Below are 22,500 nucleotides of genomic sequence, written 5' to 3'. Positions count from 1 at the left end.
GTACACTACATTGGACCAGGACTCAATAGGCCCTAAAGGGAATTAGAGGGCCATTTGGGAGGCATCCAGAGAATGGACCAAAGAGCTAATGTGTGATTGTCTCTCTCAGTAAAATAAATGGTATTTCTCATGGCTCGCTTCACTCTGATTAGAAAACATGGTCTCCGGTGCCAGAACGTTTCACCGTCAAATCCCAGCAGCAGAAGATGACTTTTCCTCTTCCATTATGTTGCCCTCTGTAATTACACACGTCTTTCCCCATCTCTGATCATCTCTCTGCTAATGTCACCATCTCTGATCATCTCTCTGCTAATGTCCCCATCTACTGCTCTGTTAGCTGCTGATCTGCTGTTATGTTTCTCTGTTAGCTGTTAGCTGCTGTTCTACTGCTCTGTTTCTCTGTTAGCTGTTAGCTGCTGTTCTACTGCTCTGTTTCTCTGTTAGCTGTTAGCTGCTATCTACTGCTCTGTTTATCTGTTAGCTGCTTTCTACTGCTCAGTTTCTCTGTTAGCTGTTAGCTGCTGTTCTACTGCTCTGTTTCTCTGTTAGCTGTTAGCTGCTATCTACTGCTCTGTTTCTCTGTTAGCTGCTGATCTGCTGCTCTGTTTCTCTGTTAGCTGTTAGCTGCTATCTACTGCTCTGTTTCTCTGTTAGCTGTTAGCTGCTATCTACTGCTCTGTTTCTCTGTTAGCTGCTGATCTACTGCTCTGTTTTTCTGTTAGCTGTTAGCTGCTATCTACTGCTCTGTTTCTCTGTTAGCTGTTAGCTGCTGTTCTACTGCTCTGTTTCTCTGTTAGCTGTTAGCTGCTGTTCTACTGCTCTGTTTCTCTGTTAGCTGTTAGCTGCTGATCTACTGCTCTGTTTCTCTGTTAGCTGCTGATCTACTGCTCTGTTTCTCTGTTAGCTGTTAGCTGCTGTTCTACTGCTCTGTTTCTCTGTTAGCTGTTAGCTGCTGTTCTACTGCTCTGTTTCTCTGTTAGCTGCTGATCTACTGCTCTGTTTCTCTGTTAGCTGCTGTTCTACTGCTCTGTTTCTCTGTTAGCTGCTGATCTACTGCTCTGTTTTTCTGTTAGCTTCTGATCTACTGCTCTGTTTCTCTGTTAGCTGTTAGCTGCTGTTTTGTTTACAGCCTTGTGGTGAGGGATCACATATATAAACACAGATCTCAATCAACTCTGTGTGGTTCATTTTCCTCACATCACACATGCTATGCGGCAAAGCCCTGTCAAGCGTGAACAAACAGTGACATGTTGATCCCAGTCAGCTTGGATAACACTGTAAACGTGTATCTCTGTGTGAGGCGCTGTATCTGTGTCGTCTAGAGAGTGGTGGTCTCCACGGTCGGCCACAGAGCAGTTCATGCACATCACTCTAGAGACCTGGCTGTGTTTTGTTCTGAAGTGTTGTTGCCAGTCTTCATTAGCAGTCTGCTGGCAACGTAGCAGAGAACACTTACTGTGGTCCTCTCTTCTGACGTTGGTGCCAGTACACACCAACACACTGTCCAGACAGTCTCTGCACTGAGACAGAGAAGGCTTCAATGTCCCATTTAACCTCATACTAATTTACCACTTCATTATCTAGAATGTAAAATGTGATTATTAGCCAGCTTAGTTGGTTTCACGTTGTGTCGTCTCTTCTCGTGTGTCTGAGCACTGTGGGCCTCAGCCCCCATTCTGTTCCAGCCTCTCTCTCTCTCTCTCTCTCTCTCTCTCTCTCTCTCTATCTCTCTCTCTCTCTCTCTCTCTCTCTCTCTCTCTCTCTTCTGTCTGTCCTGGAAATCTCGAATGACTGGAGGCTTGATCAAACCTCTGCCTTTTGGGGGCTTGACTTGACTCCTGCTCTTTGGCAGCAAGCTCTGTTGATGTGTATAACAGCCATGCTGTCTGTCTGTCTGTCTGTCTGTCTGTCTGTCTGTCTGTCTGTCTGTCTGTCTGTCCCTCTCCTCCAGGTATGAACTGTCTGTCTCTCTCTACCCAGGTGAACACCTGTCTGTCTGTCCCTCTCCTCCAGGTATTAACTGTCTGTCTCTCTCTACCCAGGTGAACACCTGTCTGTCTGTCCCTCTCCTCCAGTTATTAACTCTCTGTCTCTCTCTACCCAGGTGAACACCTGCGTGTGTGTCCTCAGGGCTACACCTGTTGTACGTCTGACATGGAGGAGAAACTGGGGCAGCAGAGCAAGCTGGAGTTTGAGAACCTGGTGGAGGACACCAGTCAAACACTCAGGACAACCTTGGTGTCCAGACATCAACAGTTTGACGGTAAGACAAACAGCTAGCTGCGTTTCTTGTCTGTCATTGTGTGTCCTGAGCTCCATAGCAGAAGGTGGGGCTTTATTTTGGATGTCAGCTGACTCTATTGCTGTTATTATATACAGTAGTAGTTGGTACAAAGTGGATGTTATTGGAAACGCCCCGCCTATCTAGTGACGGGGGAAACACTGAGTTGTGAACCCTGATGTGTCTGTCAAATGGAACTGATGACCTCACTGGGCAGAGTCTAGTTCCTCACACCATGAATCTGTTGTACCTCACACCATGAATCTGTTGTACCTCACACCATGAATCTGTTGTACTGCTACCTCACACCATGAATCTGTTGTACCTCACACCATGAATCTGTTGTACCTCACACCATGAATCTGTTGTACCTCACACCATGAATCTGTTGTACCTCACACCATGAATCTGTTGTACCTCACACCATGAATATGTTGTACCTCACACCATGAATCTGTTGTACCTCACACCATGAATCTGTTGTACTGCTACCTCACACCATGAATCTGTTGTACCTCACACCATGAATCTGTTGTACCTCACACCATTAATCTGTTGTACCTCACACCATGAATCTGTTGTACCTCACACCATGAATCTGTTGTACTGCTACCTCACACCATGAATCTGTTGTACCTCATACCATGAATCTGTTGTACCTCACAATATGAATCTGTTGTACCTCACACTATGAATCTGTTGTACCTCACACCATGAATCTGTTGTACCTTACACCATGAATCTGTTGTACCTCACACCATGAATCTGTTGTACCTCACACCATGAATCTGTTGTACCTCACACCATGAATCTGTTGTACCTCACAACATGAATCTGTTGTACCTCACACCATGAATCTGTTGTACCTCACACCATGAATCTGTTGTACCTCACACCATGAATCTGTTGTACCGCACACCATGAATCTGTTGTACTGTTACCTCACACCATGAATCTGTTGTACCTCACACCATGAATCTGTTATCCCTCACAACATGAATCTGTTGTCCCTCACAACATGAATCTGTTGTCCCTCACACCATGAATCTGTTGTACCTCACACCATGAATCTGTTGTACTGTTACCTCACACCATGAATCTGTTGTACCTCACAGCATGAATCTGTTGTACCTCACACCATGAATCTGCTGTACCTCACAGCATGAATCTGCTGTACCTCACACCATGAATCTGTTGTACTGCTACCTCACACCATGAATCTGTTGTACCTCACACCATGAATCTGTTGTACCTCACAGCATGAATCTGTTGTACCTCACAGCATGAATCTGTTGTACCTCACACCATGAATCTGTTGTACTGCTACCTCACACCATGAATATGTTGTACCTCACACCATGGATCTGTTGTACCTCACACCATGAATCTGTTGCACCGCTACCTCACACCATGAATCTGTTGTACCTCACACCTTGAATCTGTTGTACCTCACACCATGAATCTGTTGTACCTCACACCATGAATCTGATGTACTGCTACCTCACACCATGAATCTGTTGTACCTCACACCATGAATCTGTTGTACCTCACACCGTTTTCATATTATCACTGAGGAAAGGTACCAGCACAGCAAGCTGATCATATTAACAGGCTGTTTGGTGACTAGACTGTAACTGGGAATGGGCTGTGGGTTGATACAAAATGGGCTGAATGGTAACAGACTGATTTGGGCCGACTGCTACGTTGGCCTGCTACAGTGAATGGTACCAGACTGATTTGGGCCATCTGCTACGTTGGCCTGCTGCAGTGAATGGTACCAGACTGATTTGGGCCAGCTGCTACGTTGGCCTGCTGCAGTGAATGGTAACAGACTGATTTGGGCCTGCTGCTACGTTGGCCTGCTACAGTGAATGGTAACAGACTGATTTGGGCCGGCTGCTACATTGGCCTGCTGCAGTGAATGGTAACAGACTGATTTGGGCCGGCTGCTACGTTGGCCTGCTGCAGTGAATGGTAACAGACTGATTTGGGCCAGCTGCTACATTGGCCTGCTACAGTGAATGGTAACAGACTGATTTGGGCCGGATGCTACATTGGCCTGCTACAGTGAATGGTAACAGACTGATTTGGGCCGGCTGCTACATTGGCCTGCTACAGTGAATGGTACCAGACTGATTTGGGCCGGCTGCTACATTGGCCTGCTACAGTGAATGGTACCAGACTGATTTCGGCCAGCTGCTACGTTGGCCTGCTACAGTGAATGGTACCAGGGATAAAAGCATCTTCTTTAAAGGACTTGCTGCCACCAGGTCATTAATACGGAGCAGGAGGAGGACATGAATAAGTGAGGGCGTTGGGGAAGGGGATTTACTGCTGGTACATGATGAATAACATGTGAGATCGTCCACAGCTGTTTCCTTCACCTCCCAGAGACACTTTTTGCTTTAGCAGTAAAAAAATAACATACTCTGGCTGTCTCAAATGGCACACTATGCCCTATATAGTGCACTACTTTAGACCAGGAGCCTGTATAGTGCATTACTTTAGACCAGGGCCCTGTATAGTGCACTACTTTAGACCAGGGCCCTGTATATTACACTACTTTAGACCAGGGCCCTGCATAGTGCACTACTTTAGACCAGGGCCCTGTATAGTGCACTACTTTAGACCAGGGCCCTGTATAGTGCACTACTTTAGACCAGGGCCCTGTATATTACACTACTTTAGACCAGGGCCCTGCATAGTGCACTACTTTAGACCAGGGCCCTGTATAGTGCACTACTTTAGACCAGGGCCCTGTATAGTGCACTACTTTAGACCAGGGCCCTGTATAGTGCACTACTTTAGACCAGGGCCCTGTATAGTGCACTACTTTAGACCAGGGCCCTGTATAGTGCACTACTTTAGACCAGGGTCCTGTATAGTACACTACTTTAGACCAGGGCCCTATGGTAGTAACACTCCCTGTTCCCTGTATAGTGTTGGGAAGTCTACTTTCTAATTGTAATGAGTAACGTAACTTTAGGATTAGACCAGGGCCCTGTATAGTACAATACTTTAGACCAGGGCCCTGGTCTAATCCTTTATGATGGTCTAGTGGTGTCTATCCAGCAGCCTGATGGTCTGGGGGTAGAAACAGCTGACTAGTGGTGTCTATTCAGCAGCCTGATGGTCTGGTGGTAGAAACAGCTGACTAGTGGTGTCTATTCAGCAGCCTGATGGTCTGGGGGTAGAAACAGCTGACTAGTGGTGTCTATCCAGCAGCCTGATGGTCTGAGGGTAGAAACAGCTGACTAGTGGTGTCTATTCAGCAGCCTGATGGTCTGGGGGTAGAAACAGCTGACTAGTGGTGTCTATTCAGCAGTCTGATGGTCTGGGGGTAGAAACAGCTGACTAGTGGTGTCTATCCAGCAGCCTGATGATAGAAACAGCTGACTAGTGGTGTCTATCCAGCAGCCTGATGGTAGAAACAGCTGACTAGTGGTGTCTATCAAGCAGCCTGATGGTCTAGGGGTAGAAACAGCTGACCAGCAGTGTCTATTCAGCAGCCTGATGGTCTGGGGGTAGAAACAGTTTATTAGTTGTGTCTATCCAGCAGCCTGATGGTAGAAACAGCTGACTAGTGGTGTCTATCCAGCAGCCTGATGGTCTGGGGGTAGAAACAGCTGACCAGCGGTGTCTATTCAGCAACCTGATGGTCTGGGGGTAGAAACAGCTGACTAGTGGTGTCTATCCAGCAGCCTTTTGCCATAATGCTCCTGTACTGCCCATGTCTGAGGGATTGAAGCTGGGAGAACAGGGCATGGCTCTGGTGGTTACGGTCCCTGATGATCTTCTTGGCCTTCCCGCAACACCTGTTGTTGTAGGTATCCTGTAGGGCAGGCAGAGAGCACCCAATGGTGTGTTCGCCTGCAGGTATCACCCTCTGAAGAGCCTTGCGGTCCGCGGCGGTGGAGTTGCCGTACCAGGCTATGATGCTCCTGTAGAACACTGTGATGCAGCCCGACAGTATGCTCTCGACGGTGCTCCTGTAGAACACTGTGATGCAGCCCGACAGTATGCTCTCGACGGTGCTCCTGTAGAACACTGTGATGCAGCCCGACAGTATGCTCTCGATGGTGCTCCTGTAGAACACTGTGATGCAGCCCGACAGTATGCTCTCGATGGTGCTCCTGTAGAACATTGTGATGCGGCCCGACAGTATGCTCTCGACGGTGCTGCTGTAGAACACTGTGATGCGGCCCGACTGTATGCTCTCGATGGTGCTCCTGTAGAACACTGTGATGCAGCCCGACAATATGCTCTCAATGGTGCTCATGTAGAACATTGTGATGCAGCCCAACAGTATGCCCTCGATGGTGCTCCTGTAAAACACTGTGATGCAGCCCGACAGTATGCTCTCGATGGTGCTCATGTAGAACACTGTGAGGACCTTCGGGTACTGGCCGAATGTCTTCAGCATCCTGAGGTTGAAGAGTCGCTGTCCTGCCTTCTTCAAGGACGCACCCTTGTGGGGCCCTCGTGTTGAGGAGATAATGTTGCCTACCTTCACCATTGTGGACCCTCGTGTTGAGGAGATAATGTTGCCTACCTTCACCCTTGAGGACCCTCATGTTGAGGAGATAATGTTGCTTACCTTCACCCTTGAGGACCCTCGTGTTGCGGATCAGTGTAGAGGAGATAATGTTGCATACCTTCACCCTTGTGGACCCTCGTGTTGAGGAGATAATGTTGCCTACCTTCACCCTTGAGGACCCTCGTGTTGCGGATCAGTGTAGAGGAGATAATGTTGCATACCTTCACCATTGTGGACCCTCGTGTTGAGGAGATAATGTTGCCTACCTTCACCCTTGAGGACCCTCATGTTGAGGAGATAATGTTGCTTACCTTCACCCTTGAGGACCCTCGTGTTGCGGATCAGTGTAGAGGAGATAATGTTGCATACCTTCACCCTTGTGGACCCTCGTGTTGAGGAGATAATGTTGCCTACCTTCACCCTTGAGGACCCTCGTTTTGAGGATCAGTGTCGAGGAGGTAATGTTGCCTACCTTCACCGCCTGGGGACGGCCCGTCAGGAAGTCCAGGACCCAGTTGCAGAGGGAGTAGTTCGGACGCAGGTCCTTGAGCTTTCTAATGAGCTGATAGGACACTAGGAGCTGTAGTCGATGAACAGCATCCTCACATACAGTATGCATTCCTCACATACAGTATGCATTCCTCTTGTCCAGCTGGGTGAGGGCAGTTAAATAGCGATTGCGTCGTCCGTGGATCAGTCAGGGCTGTAGGTGAATTGGAGAGGATGGAGTGTGTCGGGGAGGGAGGAGGTGATATAGGAGAGGGTTGAGTGTGTCGGAGAGGGAGGAGGTGATATGGAGAGGGTGGAGTGTGTCGAGGAGGGAGGAGGTGAGATGGAGAGGGAGGAGGTGAGATGGAGAGGGTGGAGTGTGTCCGGGAGGGAGGAGGTGAGATGGAGAGGATGGAGTGTGTCGGGGTGGGAGGAGGTGATATGGAGAGGGTTGAGTGTGTGGAGAGGGAGGAGGTGAGATGGTGGAGTGTGTCGGAGAGGGAGGAGGTGAGATGGTGGAGTGTGTCGGGGAGGGAGGAGGTGATATGGAGAGGGTTGAGTGTGTCGGAGAGGGAGGAGGTGAGATGGTGGAGTGTGTCGGAGAGGGAGGAGGTGATATGGAGAGGGTAGAGTACTATATCTCAGGCGTTGGTAAACGAAGGGATCTGTTTGTACAGCACTGTAGATAGAGGGAGGAGGGATCTGTTTGTACAGCACTGTAGATAGAGGGAGGAGGGATCTGTTTGTACAGCACTGTAGATAGAGGGAGGAGGGATCTGTTTGTACAGCACTGTAGATAGAGGGAGGAGGGATCTGTTTGTACAGCACTGTAGATAGAGGGAGGAGGGATCTGTTTGTACAGCACTGTAGATAGAGGGAGGAGGGATCTGTTTGTACAGCACTGTAGATAGAGGGAGGAGGGATCTGTTTGTACAGCACTGTAGATAGAGGGAGGAGGGATCTGTTTGTACAGCACTGTAGATAGAGGGAGGAGGGATCTGTTTGTACAGGACTGTAGATAGAGGGAGGAGGTGAGATGGAGAGGGTGGAGTGTGTCGGGGAGGGAGGAGGTGAGATGGAGAGGGTGGAGTGTGTCGGGGAGGTGAGATGGAGAGGGTGGAGTGTGTCGGGGAGGGAGGAGGTGACATGGAGAGGGTGGAGTGTGTCGGGGAGGGAGGAGGTGAGATGGAGAGGGTGGAGTGTGTCGGAGGGAGGAGGTGAGATGGAGAGGGAGGAGGTGAGATGGAGAGGGTGGAGTGTGTCGGGGAGGGAGGAGGTGTGATGGAGAGGGTGGAGTGTGTCGGGGAGGGAGGAGGTGAGATGGAGAGGGTGGAGTGTGTCGGGGAGGGAGGAGGTGAGATGGAGAGGGTGGAGTGTGTCGGGGAGGGAGGAGGTGAGATGGAGAGGGTGGAGTGTGTCGGGGGAGGGAGGAGGTGAGATGGAGAGGGTGGAGTGTGTCGGGGAGGGAGGAGGTGAGATGGAGAGGGTGGAGTGTGTCGGGGAGGGAGGAGGTGAGATGGAGAGGGTTGAGTGTGTCGGGAGGTGAGATGGAGAGGGTGGAGTGTGTCGGGGAGGGAGGAGGTGAGATGGAGAGGGAGGAGGTGAGATGGAGAGGGTGGAGTGTGTCGGGGAGGGAGGACTAGCCTCTCAAAGCACTTCATCATCATGGTCGCTAGTCATTCAGTTGGGCACAGCGATGATAGTGAGATGGAGAGGGTAGAGTGTCATCATGATGGAAGTGAGTGCCCAGGGTCGCTAGTCATTCAGTTGGGCACAGCGATGATAGTGAGATGGAGAGTGTAGAGTGCTCAGGGTCGCTAGTCATTCAGTTGGGCACAGCGATGATAGTGAGATGGAGAGTGTAGAGTGCTCAGGGTCGCTAGTCATTCAGTTGGGCACAGCGATGATAGTGAGATGGAGAGGGTAGAGTGCTCAGGGTCGCTAGTCATTCAGTTGGGCACAGCGATGATAGTGAGATGGAAAGAGTAGAGTGCTCAGGGTCGCTAGTCATTCAGTTGGGCACAGCGATGATAGTGAGATGGAGAGAGTAGAGTGCTCAGGGTCACTAGTCATTCAGTTGGGCACAGCGATGATAGTGGACATCTTGAAGCAGGTGGGTATTGAGGCCTAGGGAGAGATTGAACATGGCAGACAACACAACAGCCAGCTGGTCTGCACATGCTGAGCGCCCGGATAGAGATACCGTCTGGGCCGGCAGCCTTGTGATGGTTAACACATGTGAATGACTTACATACTGTGGAGTGTTGGAAACGGTATTATTCAGAATAACCAATCATATTCATTTAGAAGAGGGTTATGGCTTGAATGAACTCATATTCATTGGGTTAACTGTCCTCCAAAGAGTGTGATTGGGTAATGAGAGGCCAAGGGGTCACTTGACCCCTTGGCCTCTCATGAATATAAGATCAGCATCAACTCACCATCAGTACTACCAAGAATATGTTTTTCGCGACGCGGATCCTGTGTTCTGCCTTACAAACAGGACAACTGAGTGGATTCCATGCAGCGACCCAAAAAAAAAACAACTCCGAAAAAGAGGGAAACGAGGCGGTCTTCTGGTCAGACTCCGGAGACGGGCACATCGTGCACCACTCCCTAGCATTCTTCTTGCCAATGTCCAGTCTCTTGACAACAAGGTTGATGAAATCCGAGCAAGGGTAGCATTCCAGAGGGACATCAGAGACTGTAACGTTCTTTGCTTCACGGAAACGTGGCTCACTGGAGAGACTCTATCCGAAGCGGTGCAGCCAACGGGTTTCTCCACACATCGCGCAGACAGAAACAAACAACTTTCTGGTAAGAAGAGGGGCGGGGGCGTATGCCTTATGACTAACGTGACATGGTGTGATGAAAGAAACATACAGGAACTCAAATCCTTCTGTTCACCTGATTTAGAATTCCTCACAATCAAATGTCGACCGCATTATCTACCAAGAGAATTCTCTTCGATTATAATCACAGCCGTATACATCCCCCCCCCAAGCAGACACATCGATGGCTCTGAACAAACTTTATTTAACTCTTTGCAAACTGGAAACCATTCATCCGGAGGCTGCATTCATTGTAGCTGGGGATTTTAACAAGGCTAATCTGAAAACAAGACTCCCTAAATTTTATCAGCATATCGATTGCGCAACCAGGGGTGGAAAGACCTTGGATCATTGTTACTCTAACTTCCGCGACACATATAAGGCCCTGCCCCGCCCCCCTTTCGGAAAAGCTGACCACGACTCCATTTTGTTGATCCCTGCCTACAGACAGAAACTAAAACAAGAGGCTCCCACGCTGAGGTCTGTCCAACGCTGGTCCGACCAAGCTGACTCCACACTCCAAGACTGCTTCCATCACGTGGACTGGGACATGTTTCGTATTGCGTCAGACAACAACATTGACGAATACGCTGATTCGGTGTGTGAGTTCATTAGAACGTGCGTTGAAGATGTCGTTCCCATAGCAACGATTAAAACATTCCCTAACCAGAAACCGTGGATTGATGGCAGCATTCGCGTGAAACTGAAAGCGCGAACCACTGCTTTTAATCAGGGGAAGGTGTCTGGTAACATGACCGAATAAAAACAGTGCAGCTATTCCCTCCGCAAGGCTATCAAACAAGCTAAGCGCCAGTACAGAGACAAAGTAGAATCTCAATTCAACGGCTCAGACACAAGAGGCATGTGGCAGGGTCTACAGTCAATCACGGACTGCTCCCAGGCAGACTTAATAACTTTTTTGCCCGCTTTGAGGACAATACAGTGCCACTGACACGGCCTGCAACGAAAACATGCGGTCTCTCCTTCACTGCAGCCGAGGTGAGTAAGACATTTAAACGTGTTAACCCTCGCAAGGCTGCAGGCCCAGACGGCATCCCCAGCCGCGCCCTCAGAGCATGCGCAGACCAGCTGGCCGGTGTGTTTACGGACATATTCAATCAATCCCTATACCAGTCTGCTGTTCCCACATGCTTCAAGAGGGCCACCATTGTTCCTGTTCCCAAGAAAGCTAAGGTAACTGAGCTAAACGACTACCGCCCCGTAGCACTCACTTCCGTCATCATGAAGTGCTTTGAGAGACTAGTCAAGGACCATATCACCCCCACCCTACCTGACACCCTAGACCCACTCCAATTTGCTTACCGCCCAAATAGGTCCACAGACGATGCAATCTCAACCACACTGCACACCGCCCTAACCCATCTGGACAAGAGGAATACCTATGTGAGAATGCTGTTCATTGACTACAGCTCGGCATTCAACACCATAGTACCCTCCAAGCTCGTCATCAAGCTCGAGACCCTGGGTCTCGACCCCGCCCTGTGCAACTGGGTACTGGACTTCCTGACGGGCCGCCCCCAGGTGGTGAGGGTAGGCAACAACATCTCCTCCCCGCTGATCCTCAACACTGGGGCCCCACAAGGGTGCGTTCTGAGCCCTCTCCTGTACTCCCTGTTCACCCACGACTGCGTGGCCACGCACGCCTCCAACTCAATCATCAAGTTTGCGGACGACACAACAGTGGTAGGCTTGATTACCAACAACGACGAGACGGCCTACAGGGAGGAGGTGAGGGCCCTCGGAGTGTGGTGTCAGGAAAATAACCTCACACTCAACGTCAACAAAACTAAGGAGATGATTGTGGACTTCAGGAAACAGCAGAGGGAACACCCCCCTATCCACATCGATGGAACAGTAGTGGAGAGGGTAGCAAGTTTTAAGTTCCTCGGCATACACATCACAGACAAACTGAATTGGTCCACTCACACAGACAGCATTGTGAAGAAGGCGCAGCAGCGCCTCTTCAACCTCAGGAGGCTGAAGAAATTTGGCTTGTCACCAAAAGCACTCACAAACTTCTACAGATGCACAATCGAGAGCATCCTGGCGGGCTGTATCACCGCCTGATACGGCAACTGCTCCGCCCTCAACCGTAAGGCTCTCCAGAGGGTGGTGAGGTCTGCACAACGCATCACCGGGGGCAAACTACCTGCCCTCCAGGACACCTACACCACCCGATGTCACAGGAAGGCCATAAAGATCATCAAGGACATCAACCACCCGAGCCACTGCCTGTTCACCCCGCTATCATCCAGAAGGCGAGGTCAGTACAGGTGCATCAAAGCTGGGACCGTGAGACTGAAAAACAGCTTCTATCTCAAGGCCATCAGACTGTTAAACAGCCACCACTAACATTGAGTGGCTGCTGCCAACACACTGACACTGACTCAACTCCAGCCACTTTAATAATGGGAATTGATGGGAAATGATGTAAATATATCACTAGCCACTTTAAACAATGCTACCTTATATAATGTTACTTACCCTACATTATTCATCTCATATGCATACGTATATACTGTACTCTATATCATCGACTGTATCCTTATGTAATACATGTATCACTAGCCATTTTAAACTATGCCACTTTGTTTACATACTCATCTCATTTGTACATACTGTACTCGATACCATCTACTGTATCTTGCCTATGCTGCTCTGTACCATCACTCATTCATATATCCTTATGTACATATTCTTTATCCCCTTACACTGTGTACAAGACAGTAGTTTTGGAATTGTTAGTTAGATTACTTGTTGGTTATTACTGCATTGTCGGAACTAGAAGCACAAGCATTTCGCTACACTCGCATTAACATCTGCTAACCATGTGTATGTGACAAATAAAATTTGATTTGATTTGATTTGATTTGGGAAGGCAGTAGGGTTAGTGGGACTGAAGCAGTGTAGTGTTGGCTAGCTGTGATTGGGTAATGAGAGGCCAGGGGGTCACTTGGGAAGGCAGTTGGGTTAGTGGGACTGAAGCAGTGTAGTGTTGGCTAGCTGTGATTGGGTAATGAGAGGCCAAGGGGTCACTTGGGAAGGCAGTAGGGTTAGACTACTCGCTCTCCTCTGTCACTTCTCTTTCCTCTGTCTCCTCTCTCCCCTCTGTCTCCTCTGTCACCTCTCTCCCCTCTGTCTCCTCTCTCTAATCTCTCCTCTCTCCCTGTCTCCTCTCCCCTCTGTCTCCTCTCTCCCCTCTGTCTCCTCTCTCCTCTCTCTAATCTCTCTTCTCTCTCCCTGTCACCTCTCTCCTCTCTCTAATCTCTCCTCTCTCTCCCTGTCACCTCTCTCTCCATGTCACCTCTCTTCTCTCTCTAATCTCTCCTCTCTCTCCCTGTCACCTCACTCCTCTCTCTAATCTCTCCTATCTCTCCCTGTCACCTCTCTCCTCTCTCTAATCTTTCCTATCTCTCCCTGTCACCTCTCTCCTCTCTCTAATCTCTCCTCTCTCTCCGTCCACTCTCTCTTCTCTCTAATCTCTCCTCTCTCTCCCTGTCACCTCTCTCCTCTCTCTAATCTCTCCTCTCTCTCCCTGTCACCTCTCTCCTCTCTCTAATCTCTCCTCTCTCTCCCTGTCACCTCTCTTCCCTGTCACCTTTCTCCTCTCTCCAATCTCTCCTCTCTCTCCCTGTCACCTCTCCTCTCTCTAATCTCTCCTCTCTCTAATCTCTCCTCTCTCTAATCTCTCCTCTCTCTCCCTGTCACCTCTCTCCTCTTTCCTCTCTCCCCTCTGTCTCCTCTCTCTCCTCCCTCTGTGGTTTCCCTCCCTTCTCCCACATTGCAGGGTTTGAGTCCATCCCTCCTTCATTTCACATGCCCTCATTTCTGTCCCGTTATTTATAGGAGCCTATTTAGAACCATTTAACTGTGCTGTTGATTACCGACTGCCTCTCCGGTGTCATGCATTATTGAGTAACCCTGATGCTGGAAAAGTGACTGTAGCTCCACGTCAGGATTAAGTTAGCCAGCCACACCGGGATTAAGTTAGTCCAGGGATACAGGGATTTCTGTCCATCTCTTTTATAGTAGGCTGTCATAGTCCCACTGAGACTGATCTAGGGCTGCATCCCAAATGGCTCCCCTTTGGACCCTGGTCTAAAATAGTGCCCTATCTAGGGTGATAGGAGGCCATTCTAAAGTAGTGCCCTATCTAGGGTGATAGGAGGCCATTCTAGAGTAGTGCCCTATCTAGGGTGATAGGAGGCCATCCTAGAGTAGTGCCCTATCTAGGGTGATAGGAGGCCATTCTAAAGTAGTGCCCTATCTAGGGTGATAGGAGGCCATTCTAAAGTAGTGCGCTATCTAGGGTGATAGGAGGCCATTCTAAAGTAGTACCATATCTAGGGTGATAGGAGGCCATTCTAAAGTAGTGCCCTATCTAGGGTGATAGGAGGCCATTCTAAAGTAGTACCCTATCTAGGGTGATAGGAGGCCATTATAGAGTAGTGCCCTATCTAGGGTGATAGGAGGCCATTCTAAAGTAGTGCCCTATCTAGGGTGATAGGAGGCCATTCTAAAGTAGTGCCCTATCTAGGGTGATAGGAGGCCATTCTAAAGTAGTGCCCTATCTAGGGTGATAGGAGGCCATTCTAAAGTAGTGCCCTATCTAGGGTGATAGGAGGCCATTCTAAAGTAGTGCCCTATCTAGGGTGATAGGAGGCCATTCTAAGGTAGTGCCCTATCTATATGTCTATGTGACTGTGTGGTCCAGTATATGTCTATGTGACTGTGTGGTCCAGTATATGTCTATGTGACTGTGTGGTCCAGTATGTGACTGTGTGGTCCAGTATGTGACTGTCTGGTCCAGTATGTGACTGTGTGGTCCAGTATATGTGTATGTGACTGTCTGGTCCAGTATGTGACTGTGTGGTCCAGTATATGTGTATGTGACTGTGTGGTCCAGTATATGTCTATGTGACTGTGTGGTCCAGTATATGTCTATGTGACTGTGTGGTCCAGTATATGTCTATGTGACTGTGTGGTCCAGTATATGTCTATGTGACTGTGTGGTCCAGTATGTGACTGTGTGGTCCAGTATGTGACTGTGTGGTCCAGTATATGTCTATGTGACTGTGTGGTCCAGTATGTGACTGTGTGGTCCAGTATATGTCTATGTGACTGTGTGGTCCAGTATGTGACTGTGTGGTCCAGTATGTGACCGTGTGGGCAAGCTGTTGGTGCATTGTTGGTTTCCGTAGCACCACCATTAGGACATAGGATGAGCTACTGTTTTTGGACATTTTCCACTGATGTTAATGACTTTAAAAGTCTAATTCCCCAGATCCTCTGGACTGAAAAACTCCCAATTTTGTATAAGCATCTATCCACTAACTTGTTGTGTGTTCTTTACTGAGAAGTAGCTTCCATATGGCCACCTTACCATAAAGGCCTGATTGGTGGAGGGCTGCAGAGATGGTTGTCCTTCTGGAAGGTTCTCCCATCTCCACAGAGGAACTCTAAAGCTCTATCACAGTGACCATCGGGTTCTTGGTCATCTCCCTGACCAAGGCCCTTCTCCCCAGATTGCTCAGTTTGGCCGGGCGGCCAGCTCTAGGAAGAGTGTTGGTGATTCTAAACCTCTTCCATTTAAGAATGATGGAGGCCTCTGTGTTCTTGGGGACCTTCAATGCTGTAGAAATGTTTTGGTACCCTTCCCCAGATCTGTGCCTCGACACAATCCTGTCTCAGAGCTCTATGGACAATTCCTTCGACCTCATGGCTTGGTTTTTGCTCTGACATGCACTGTCAACTGTAGGACCTTATATAGACAGGCGTGTGCCTTTCCAAATCCAATCAATAGAATTTAACACAAGTGGACTCCAATCAAGTTGTAGAAACATCTCAAGGATGATCAATGGAAACAGGATGCACCTGAGCTCAATTTTGAGTCTCATAGCAAAGAGTCTGAATACTGATGTAAATAAGATATTGATGTTTTTATTTGTAATACATTTGCAAAAATGTCTAAACCAACTTGGGCTTTGTCATGATGGGGTATTGTGATGTCATTATGGGGTATTGTGATGTCATGATGGGGTATTGTGATGTCATGATGGGGTATTGTGATGTCATGATGGGGTATTGTGATGTCACGATGGGGTATTGTGATGTCATGATGGGGTATTGTGATGTCATGATGGGGTATTGTGTGTAGATTGATGAGACATTTGATTTATTTAATACATTTAGAACAAGGCTGTAACGTAACAAAACGTGTAAAAGGTTGAGGGGTCTGAATACCTTCAGAATGCACTGTGGAGGTAGGAGCTACCGAATTTCATTTCTGATGAGTTTGGACATTTACAATGTGAACGAGAGACATTATGCAAATGAACAAAGTTTTGACTCCTGCTTGTCTGAAGGAATAACAGTACTTTGTACACGCTGTGTCTGTGTGGAGTCTGGAGTCGCTAGGGCAACAGGCCTGTCTGCTCTGCTCATGGGAGCAGACTGGCCGAGAACAGAGGGGAGAAAAAACACAAGGAAATCAACATAGTGGCAGCTGTACAGATAACTGATCCAAAGGGCTTTGTCTTCTCAAACACGGCAGAAAGCTGACATAATTGCCTCCCGGGTGGTGCAGTGGTCTAGGGCACTGCATAGCAGCGCTAGCTGTTTCACCAGAGACTCTGGGTTCGCGCCCAGGCTCTGTCGCAGCCGGCCGCAACCGGGAGTTCCGTGGGGCGACGCACAATTGGCCTAAAGTCGTCCAGGTTAGCACCAGCGACTCCTGTGGCGGGCCGGGCGCAGTGCGCGCTAACCAAGTGGGTGCGCGGTGTTTCCTCCGACACATTGGCTTCCGGGTTGGATGCGCGCTGTGTTAAAGAAGCAGTGCGGCTTGGTTGGGTTGTGTATCGGAGGACGCATGACTTTCAACCTTCGTCTCTCCCGATTCCGCACAGGAGTTGTAGCGATGAGACAAGATAGTAGCAAGATAGTAGCCTGATGTGGAGCTACTGTTCTGCTACCTTTTCCAGGTGTAGCCAGTCTACTGTTCTCCAGTCCTTTTCCAGGTGTAGCCAGTCTACTGTTCTCTAGTCCTTTTCCAGGTGTAGCCAGCCTACTGTTCTCCAGTCCTTTTCCAGGTGTAGCCAGCCTACTGTTCTCCAGTCCTTTTCCAGGTGTAGCCAGCCTACTGTTCTCCAGTCCTTTTCCAGGTGTAGCCAGCCTACTGTTCTCCAGTCCTTTTCCAGGTGTAGCCAGCCTACTGTTCTCCAGTCCTTTTCCAGCCTACTGTTATCCAGTAGTTTTCCAGGTGTAGCCAGCCTACTGTTCTCCAGTCCTTTTCCAGGTGTAGCCAGCCTACTGTTCTCCAGTCCTTTTCCAGGTGTAGCCAGCCTACTGTTCTCCAGTCCTTTTCCAGGTGTAGCCAGCCTACTGTTCTCCAGTCCTTTTCCAGGTGTAGCCAGCCTACTGTTCTCCAGTCCTTTTCCAGGTGTAGCCAGCCTACTGTTCTCCAGTCCTTTTCCAGGTGTAGCCAGCCTACTGTTCTCCAGTCCTTTTCCAGGTGTAGCCAGCCTACTGTTCTCCAGTCCTTTTCCAGGTGTAGCCAGCCTACTGTTCTCCAGTTCTTTTCCAGGTGTAGCCAGCCTACTGTTCTCCAGTCCTTTTCCAGGTGTAGCCAGCCTACTGTTCTCCAGTCCTTTTCCAGGTATAGCCAGCCTACTGTTCTCCAGTCCTTTTCCAGGTGTAGCCAGCCTACTGTTCTCCAGTCCTTTTCCAGGTGTAGCCAGCCTACTGTTCTCCAGTCCTTTTCCAGGTGTAGCCAGCCTACTGTTCTCCAGTCCTTTTCCAGGTGTAGCCAGCCTACTGTTCTCCAGTCCTTTTCCAGGTATAGCCAGCCTACTGTTCTCCAGTCCTTTTCCAGGTATAGCCAGCCTACTGTTCTCCAGTCCTTTTCCAGGTGTAGCCAGCCTACTGTTCTCCAGTCCTTTTCCAGGTGTAGCCAGCCTACTGTTCTCCAGTCCTTTTCCAGGTGTAGCCAGTCTACTGTTCTCCAGTCCTTTTCCAGGTGTAGCCAGCCTACTGTTCTCCAGTCCTTTTCCAGGTGTAGCCAGCCTACTGTTCTCCAGTCCTTTTCCAGGTGTAGCCAGCCTACTGTTCTCCAGTCCTTTTCCAGGTGTAGCCAGCATACTGTTCTCCAGTCCTTTTCCAGGTGTAGCCAGCCTACTGTTCTCCAGTCCTTTTCCAGGTGTAGCCAGCCTACTGTTCTCCAGTCCTTTTCCAGGTGTAGCCAGCCTACTGTTCTCCAGTCCTTTTCCAGGTGTAGCCAGCATACTGTTCTCCAGTCCTTTTCCAGGTGTAGCCAGTCTACTGTTCTCCAGTCCTTTTCCAGGTGTAGCCAGCCTACTGTTCTCCAGTCCTTTTCCAGGTGTAGCCAGCCTACTGTTCTCCAGTCCTTTTCCAGGTGTAGCCAGCCTACTGTTCTCCAGTCCTTTTCCAGGTGTAGCCAGCCTACTGTTCTCCAGTCCTTTTCCAGGTGTAGCCAGCCTACTGTTCTCCAGTCCTTTTCCAGCCTACTGTTATCCAGTAGTTTTCCAGGTGTAGCCAGCCTACTGTTCTCCAGTCCTTTTCCAGGTGTAGCCAGCCTACTGTTCTCCAGTCCTTTTCCAGGTGTAGCCAGCCTACTGTTCTCCAGTCCTTTTCCAGGTGTAGCCAGCCTACTGTTCTCCAGTCCTTTTCCAGGTGTAGCCAGCCTACTGTTCTCCAGTCCTTTTCCAGGTGTAGCCAGCCTACTGTTCTCCAGTCCTTTTCCAGGTGTAGCCAGCCTACTGTTCTCCAGTCCTTTTCCAGGTGTAGCCAGCCTACTGTTCTCCAGTCCTTTTCCAGGTGTAGCCAGCCTACTGTTCTCCAGTCCTTTTCCAGGTGTAGCCAGCCTACTGTTCTCCAGTTCTTTTCCAGGTGTAGCCAGCCTACTGTTCTCCAGTCCTTTTCCAGGTGTAGCCAGCCTACTGTTCTCCAGTCCTTTTCCAGGTATAGCCAGCCTACTGTTCTCCAGTCCTTTTCCAGGTGTAGCCAGCCTACTGTTCTCCAGTCCTTTTCCAGGTGTAGCCAGCCTACTGTTCTCCAGTCCTTTTCCAGGTGTAGCCAGCCTACTGTTCTCCAGTCCTTTTCCAGGTGTAGCCAGCCTACTGTTCTCCAGTCCTTTTCCAGGTGTAGCCAGCCTACTGTTCTCCAGTCCTTTTCCAGGTGTAGCCAGCCTACTGTTCTCCAGTCCTTTTCCAGGTGTAGCCAGCATACTGTTCTCCAGTCCTTTTCCAGGTGTAGCCAGTCTACTGTTCTCCAGTCCTTTTCCAGGTGTAGCCAGCCTACTGTTCTCCAGTCCTTTTCCAGGTGTAGCCAGCCTACTGTTCTCCAGTCCTTTTCCAGGTGTAGCCAGCATACTGTTCTCCAGTCCTTTTCCAGGTGTAGCCAGCCTACTGTTCTCCAGTCCTTTTCCAGGTGTAGCCAGCCTACTGTTCTCCAGTCCTTTTCCAGGTGTTGCCAGCCTACTGTTCTCCAGTAAAATGTAAGATTAACTTTAAGCAAAAGTAAAAGTAAAAATAAGGAAATGTAGCTGGCTATATTCTTTCTTTGATAAACATTAGAAATATGATGACCATGCATCGTTTTTGCAACAACAAAAAATACCTTGTTTTTTAATTGTAAACTCATTCACTTGTGTGGCTGCTAGCCAAATAGCATTGCACCGCTATTGTCATCTGAAGAAAATGAAGCTATTTTCAACCGAATGAGTTGCACTGATGTATTTCCTGTGAAGGGAAAAACTGTAGTTCCCACACCTCTGATCACTATTGAAGCAACAAACACTGTTGACTTTCAGTATAAAACGCAACCCCTGTCAATACACAGCTGAAACCTCCCTGCTCCTGCTTTCTCCTGTTGTGCTATTTACAGACTGACTCAACTGGTCTGGGGAACTAAGGTAAAGTTTCAGAATGTAAAGTAACATGAAGTGAAGAACACAATCTGCTTTATAACATATTGCACGGCAACTCATACCTCCCTTTCCAACTGACTAGGTATCCCCCCTTTTCAACTGACCAGGTATCCCCCTTTTCCAACTGACCAGGTACCCCTTTTCCCACCTTTTATTTCCTAATACTCCGCTATAAGTTATATACAGTATTTCGCCCAAGCGACAGTCTCGCTGTTCTGCGTGTTGGTTTATATTAAGGAAATATGGAAGTAAGGTAACTAACTCTACTCTACCATGAACATGAAGTGCTACTGGAAATATTTATAACCACCAAAATAAGTTTTTGATAAAAAACATTTTTACTCAGTCTTTTTCCATTAGTAATTAATGTTTCTATTCATTGAAGAAAAGTTAACCAGTAGAATGTCGGAGGAGGAAACCCTCCGTGGATCATATCTGGGTGTCAGATGGTGAGATCAAACAGCCTGGTCTCTCAGAGGTCCTCATTAGAGCCGACCCAGTTTACACCCTGGAAGAGTTTCTGAACTGGAGTTGCCATCAGAAGACATTTAGTCAGAACACGCATGTCGACCTTTTAGATAAAATAAGGAGTGTGTTTTAATGAAACGCCACTCAGACAGAACAACATGGTAGCAGGACGACAGTATAATCACTGTTCACCCGCCCTTTAAACATGACCACTTAAATAATTGGTGTGACAGCCTTCTGTTTTACCACCCAGCTTAGTTTTGGACTAAATTTGGTCAGTCCTGGTCTATAGGAAACCATTGGGTCAGTCTATAGGTAACCATTGGGTCAGTCCTAGTCTATAGGGAACCATTAGGTCAGTCTATAGGTAACCATTGGGTCAGTCCTAGTCTATAGGTAACCCTTGGGTCAGTCCTGGTCTATAGGGAACCATTGGGTCAGTCCTGGTCTATAGGGAACCATTGGGCCAGTCTATAGGTAACCATTGGGTCAGTCCTGGTCTATAGGAAACCATTGGGTCAGTCCTAGTCTATAGGTAACCATTGGGTCAGTCTATAGGTAACCATTGGGTCAGTCCTAGTCTATAGGTAACCATTGGGTCAGTCTATAGGTAACCATTGGGTCAGTCCTGGTCTATAGGTAACCATTGGGTCAGTCCTGGTCTATAGGAAACCATTGGGTCAGTCTATAGGTAACCATTGGGTCAGTCCTGGTCTATAGGTAACCATTGGGTCAGTCCTAGTCTATAGGTAACCATTGGGTCAGTCCTGGTCTATAGGTAACCATTGGGTCAGTCCTAGTCTATAAATGAAACCATTGGATCAGTCTATAGGTAACCATTGGGTCAGTCTATAGGTAACCATTGGGTCAGTCCTGGTCTATAGGTAACCATTGAGTCAGTCCTAGTCTATAGGTAACCGTTGGGTCAGTCCTGGTCTATAGGTAACCATTAGGTCAGTCTATAGGTAACCATTGGGTCAGTCCTAGTCTATAGGTAACCATTGGGTCAGTCCTAGTCTATATGTAACCATTGGGTCAGTCCTAGTCTATAGGTAACCATTGGGTCAGTCCTAGTCTATAGGTAACCATTGGGTCAGTCTATAGGTAACCATTGGGTCAGTCCTAGTCTATAGGTAACCATTGGGTCAGTCCTGGTCTATAGGTAACCATTGGGTCAGTCTATAGGTAACCATTGGGTCAGTCCTAGTCTATATGTAACCATTGGGTCAGTCCTGGTCTATAGGTGTCCTGCAGCACTTTGGTTAGCCTCTTCCATCGTCTGGGGGGTTCCTGTCCTGCAACACTTTGGTTAGCCTCTTCCATCGTCTGGGGGGTTCCTGTCCTGCAACACTTTGGTTAGCCTCTTCCATCGTCTGGGGGGTTCCTGTCCTGCAACACTTTGGTTAGCCTCTTCCATCGTCTGGGGGGTTCCTGTCCTGCAACACTTTGGTTAGCCTCTTCCATCGTCTGGGGGGTTCCTGTCCTGCAACACTTTGGTTAGCCTCTTCCATCATCTGGGGGGGTTCCTGTCCTGCAACACTTTGGTTAGCCTCTTCCATCGTCTGGGGGGTTCCTGTCCTGCAACACTTTGGTTAGCTGCTTCCATCGTCTGGGTTGTTCCTGTCCTGCAACACTTTGGTTAGCCTCTTCCATCGTCTGGGTTGTTCCTGTCCTGCAACACTTTGGTTAGCCTCTTCCATCGTCTGGGGGGTTCCTGTCCTGCAACACTTTGGTTAACCTCTTCCATCGTCTGGGGGTTCCTGTCCTGCAACACTTTGGTTAACCTCTTCCATCATCTGGGGGGTTCCTGTCCTGCAACACTTTGGTTAGCCTCTTCCATCGTCTGGGTTGTTCCTGTCCTGCAACACTTTGGTTAGCCTCTTCCATCGTCTGGGTTGTTCCTGTCCTGCAACACTTTGGTTAGCCTCTT

At 48.8% G+C, this 22,500-nt stretch overlaps 1 protein-coding gene across 1 annotated transcript in view; it reads left to right on the top strand.

Annotated features, from left to right (window-relative positions):
* Positions 1-22,500, top strand: part of LOC110513658 (glypican-6) — a 356,553-nt gene that overhangs the window by 38,729 nt on the left and 295,324 nt on the right. The window contains exon 2 of the mRNA XM_036972578.1: positions 2,105-2,263. Within this exon, the coding sequence (XP_036828473.1) occupies positions 2,105-2,263 (159 nt within the window). The remainder of the gene's footprint in view (positions 1-2,104; positions 2,264-22,500) is intronic.

This window comes from Oncorhynchus mykiss, unplaced genomic scaffold (genome assembly GCF_013265735.2).
Source record: "Oncorhynchus mykiss isolate Arlee unplaced genomic scaffold, USDA_OmykA_1.1 un_scaffold_177, whole genome shotgun sequence".
NCBI lineage: Eukaryota > Metazoa > Chordata > Actinopteri > Salmoniformes > Salmonidae > Oncorhynchus > Oncorhynchus mykiss.
This window is presented reverse-complemented; position numbering and strand designations above follow the sequence as displayed.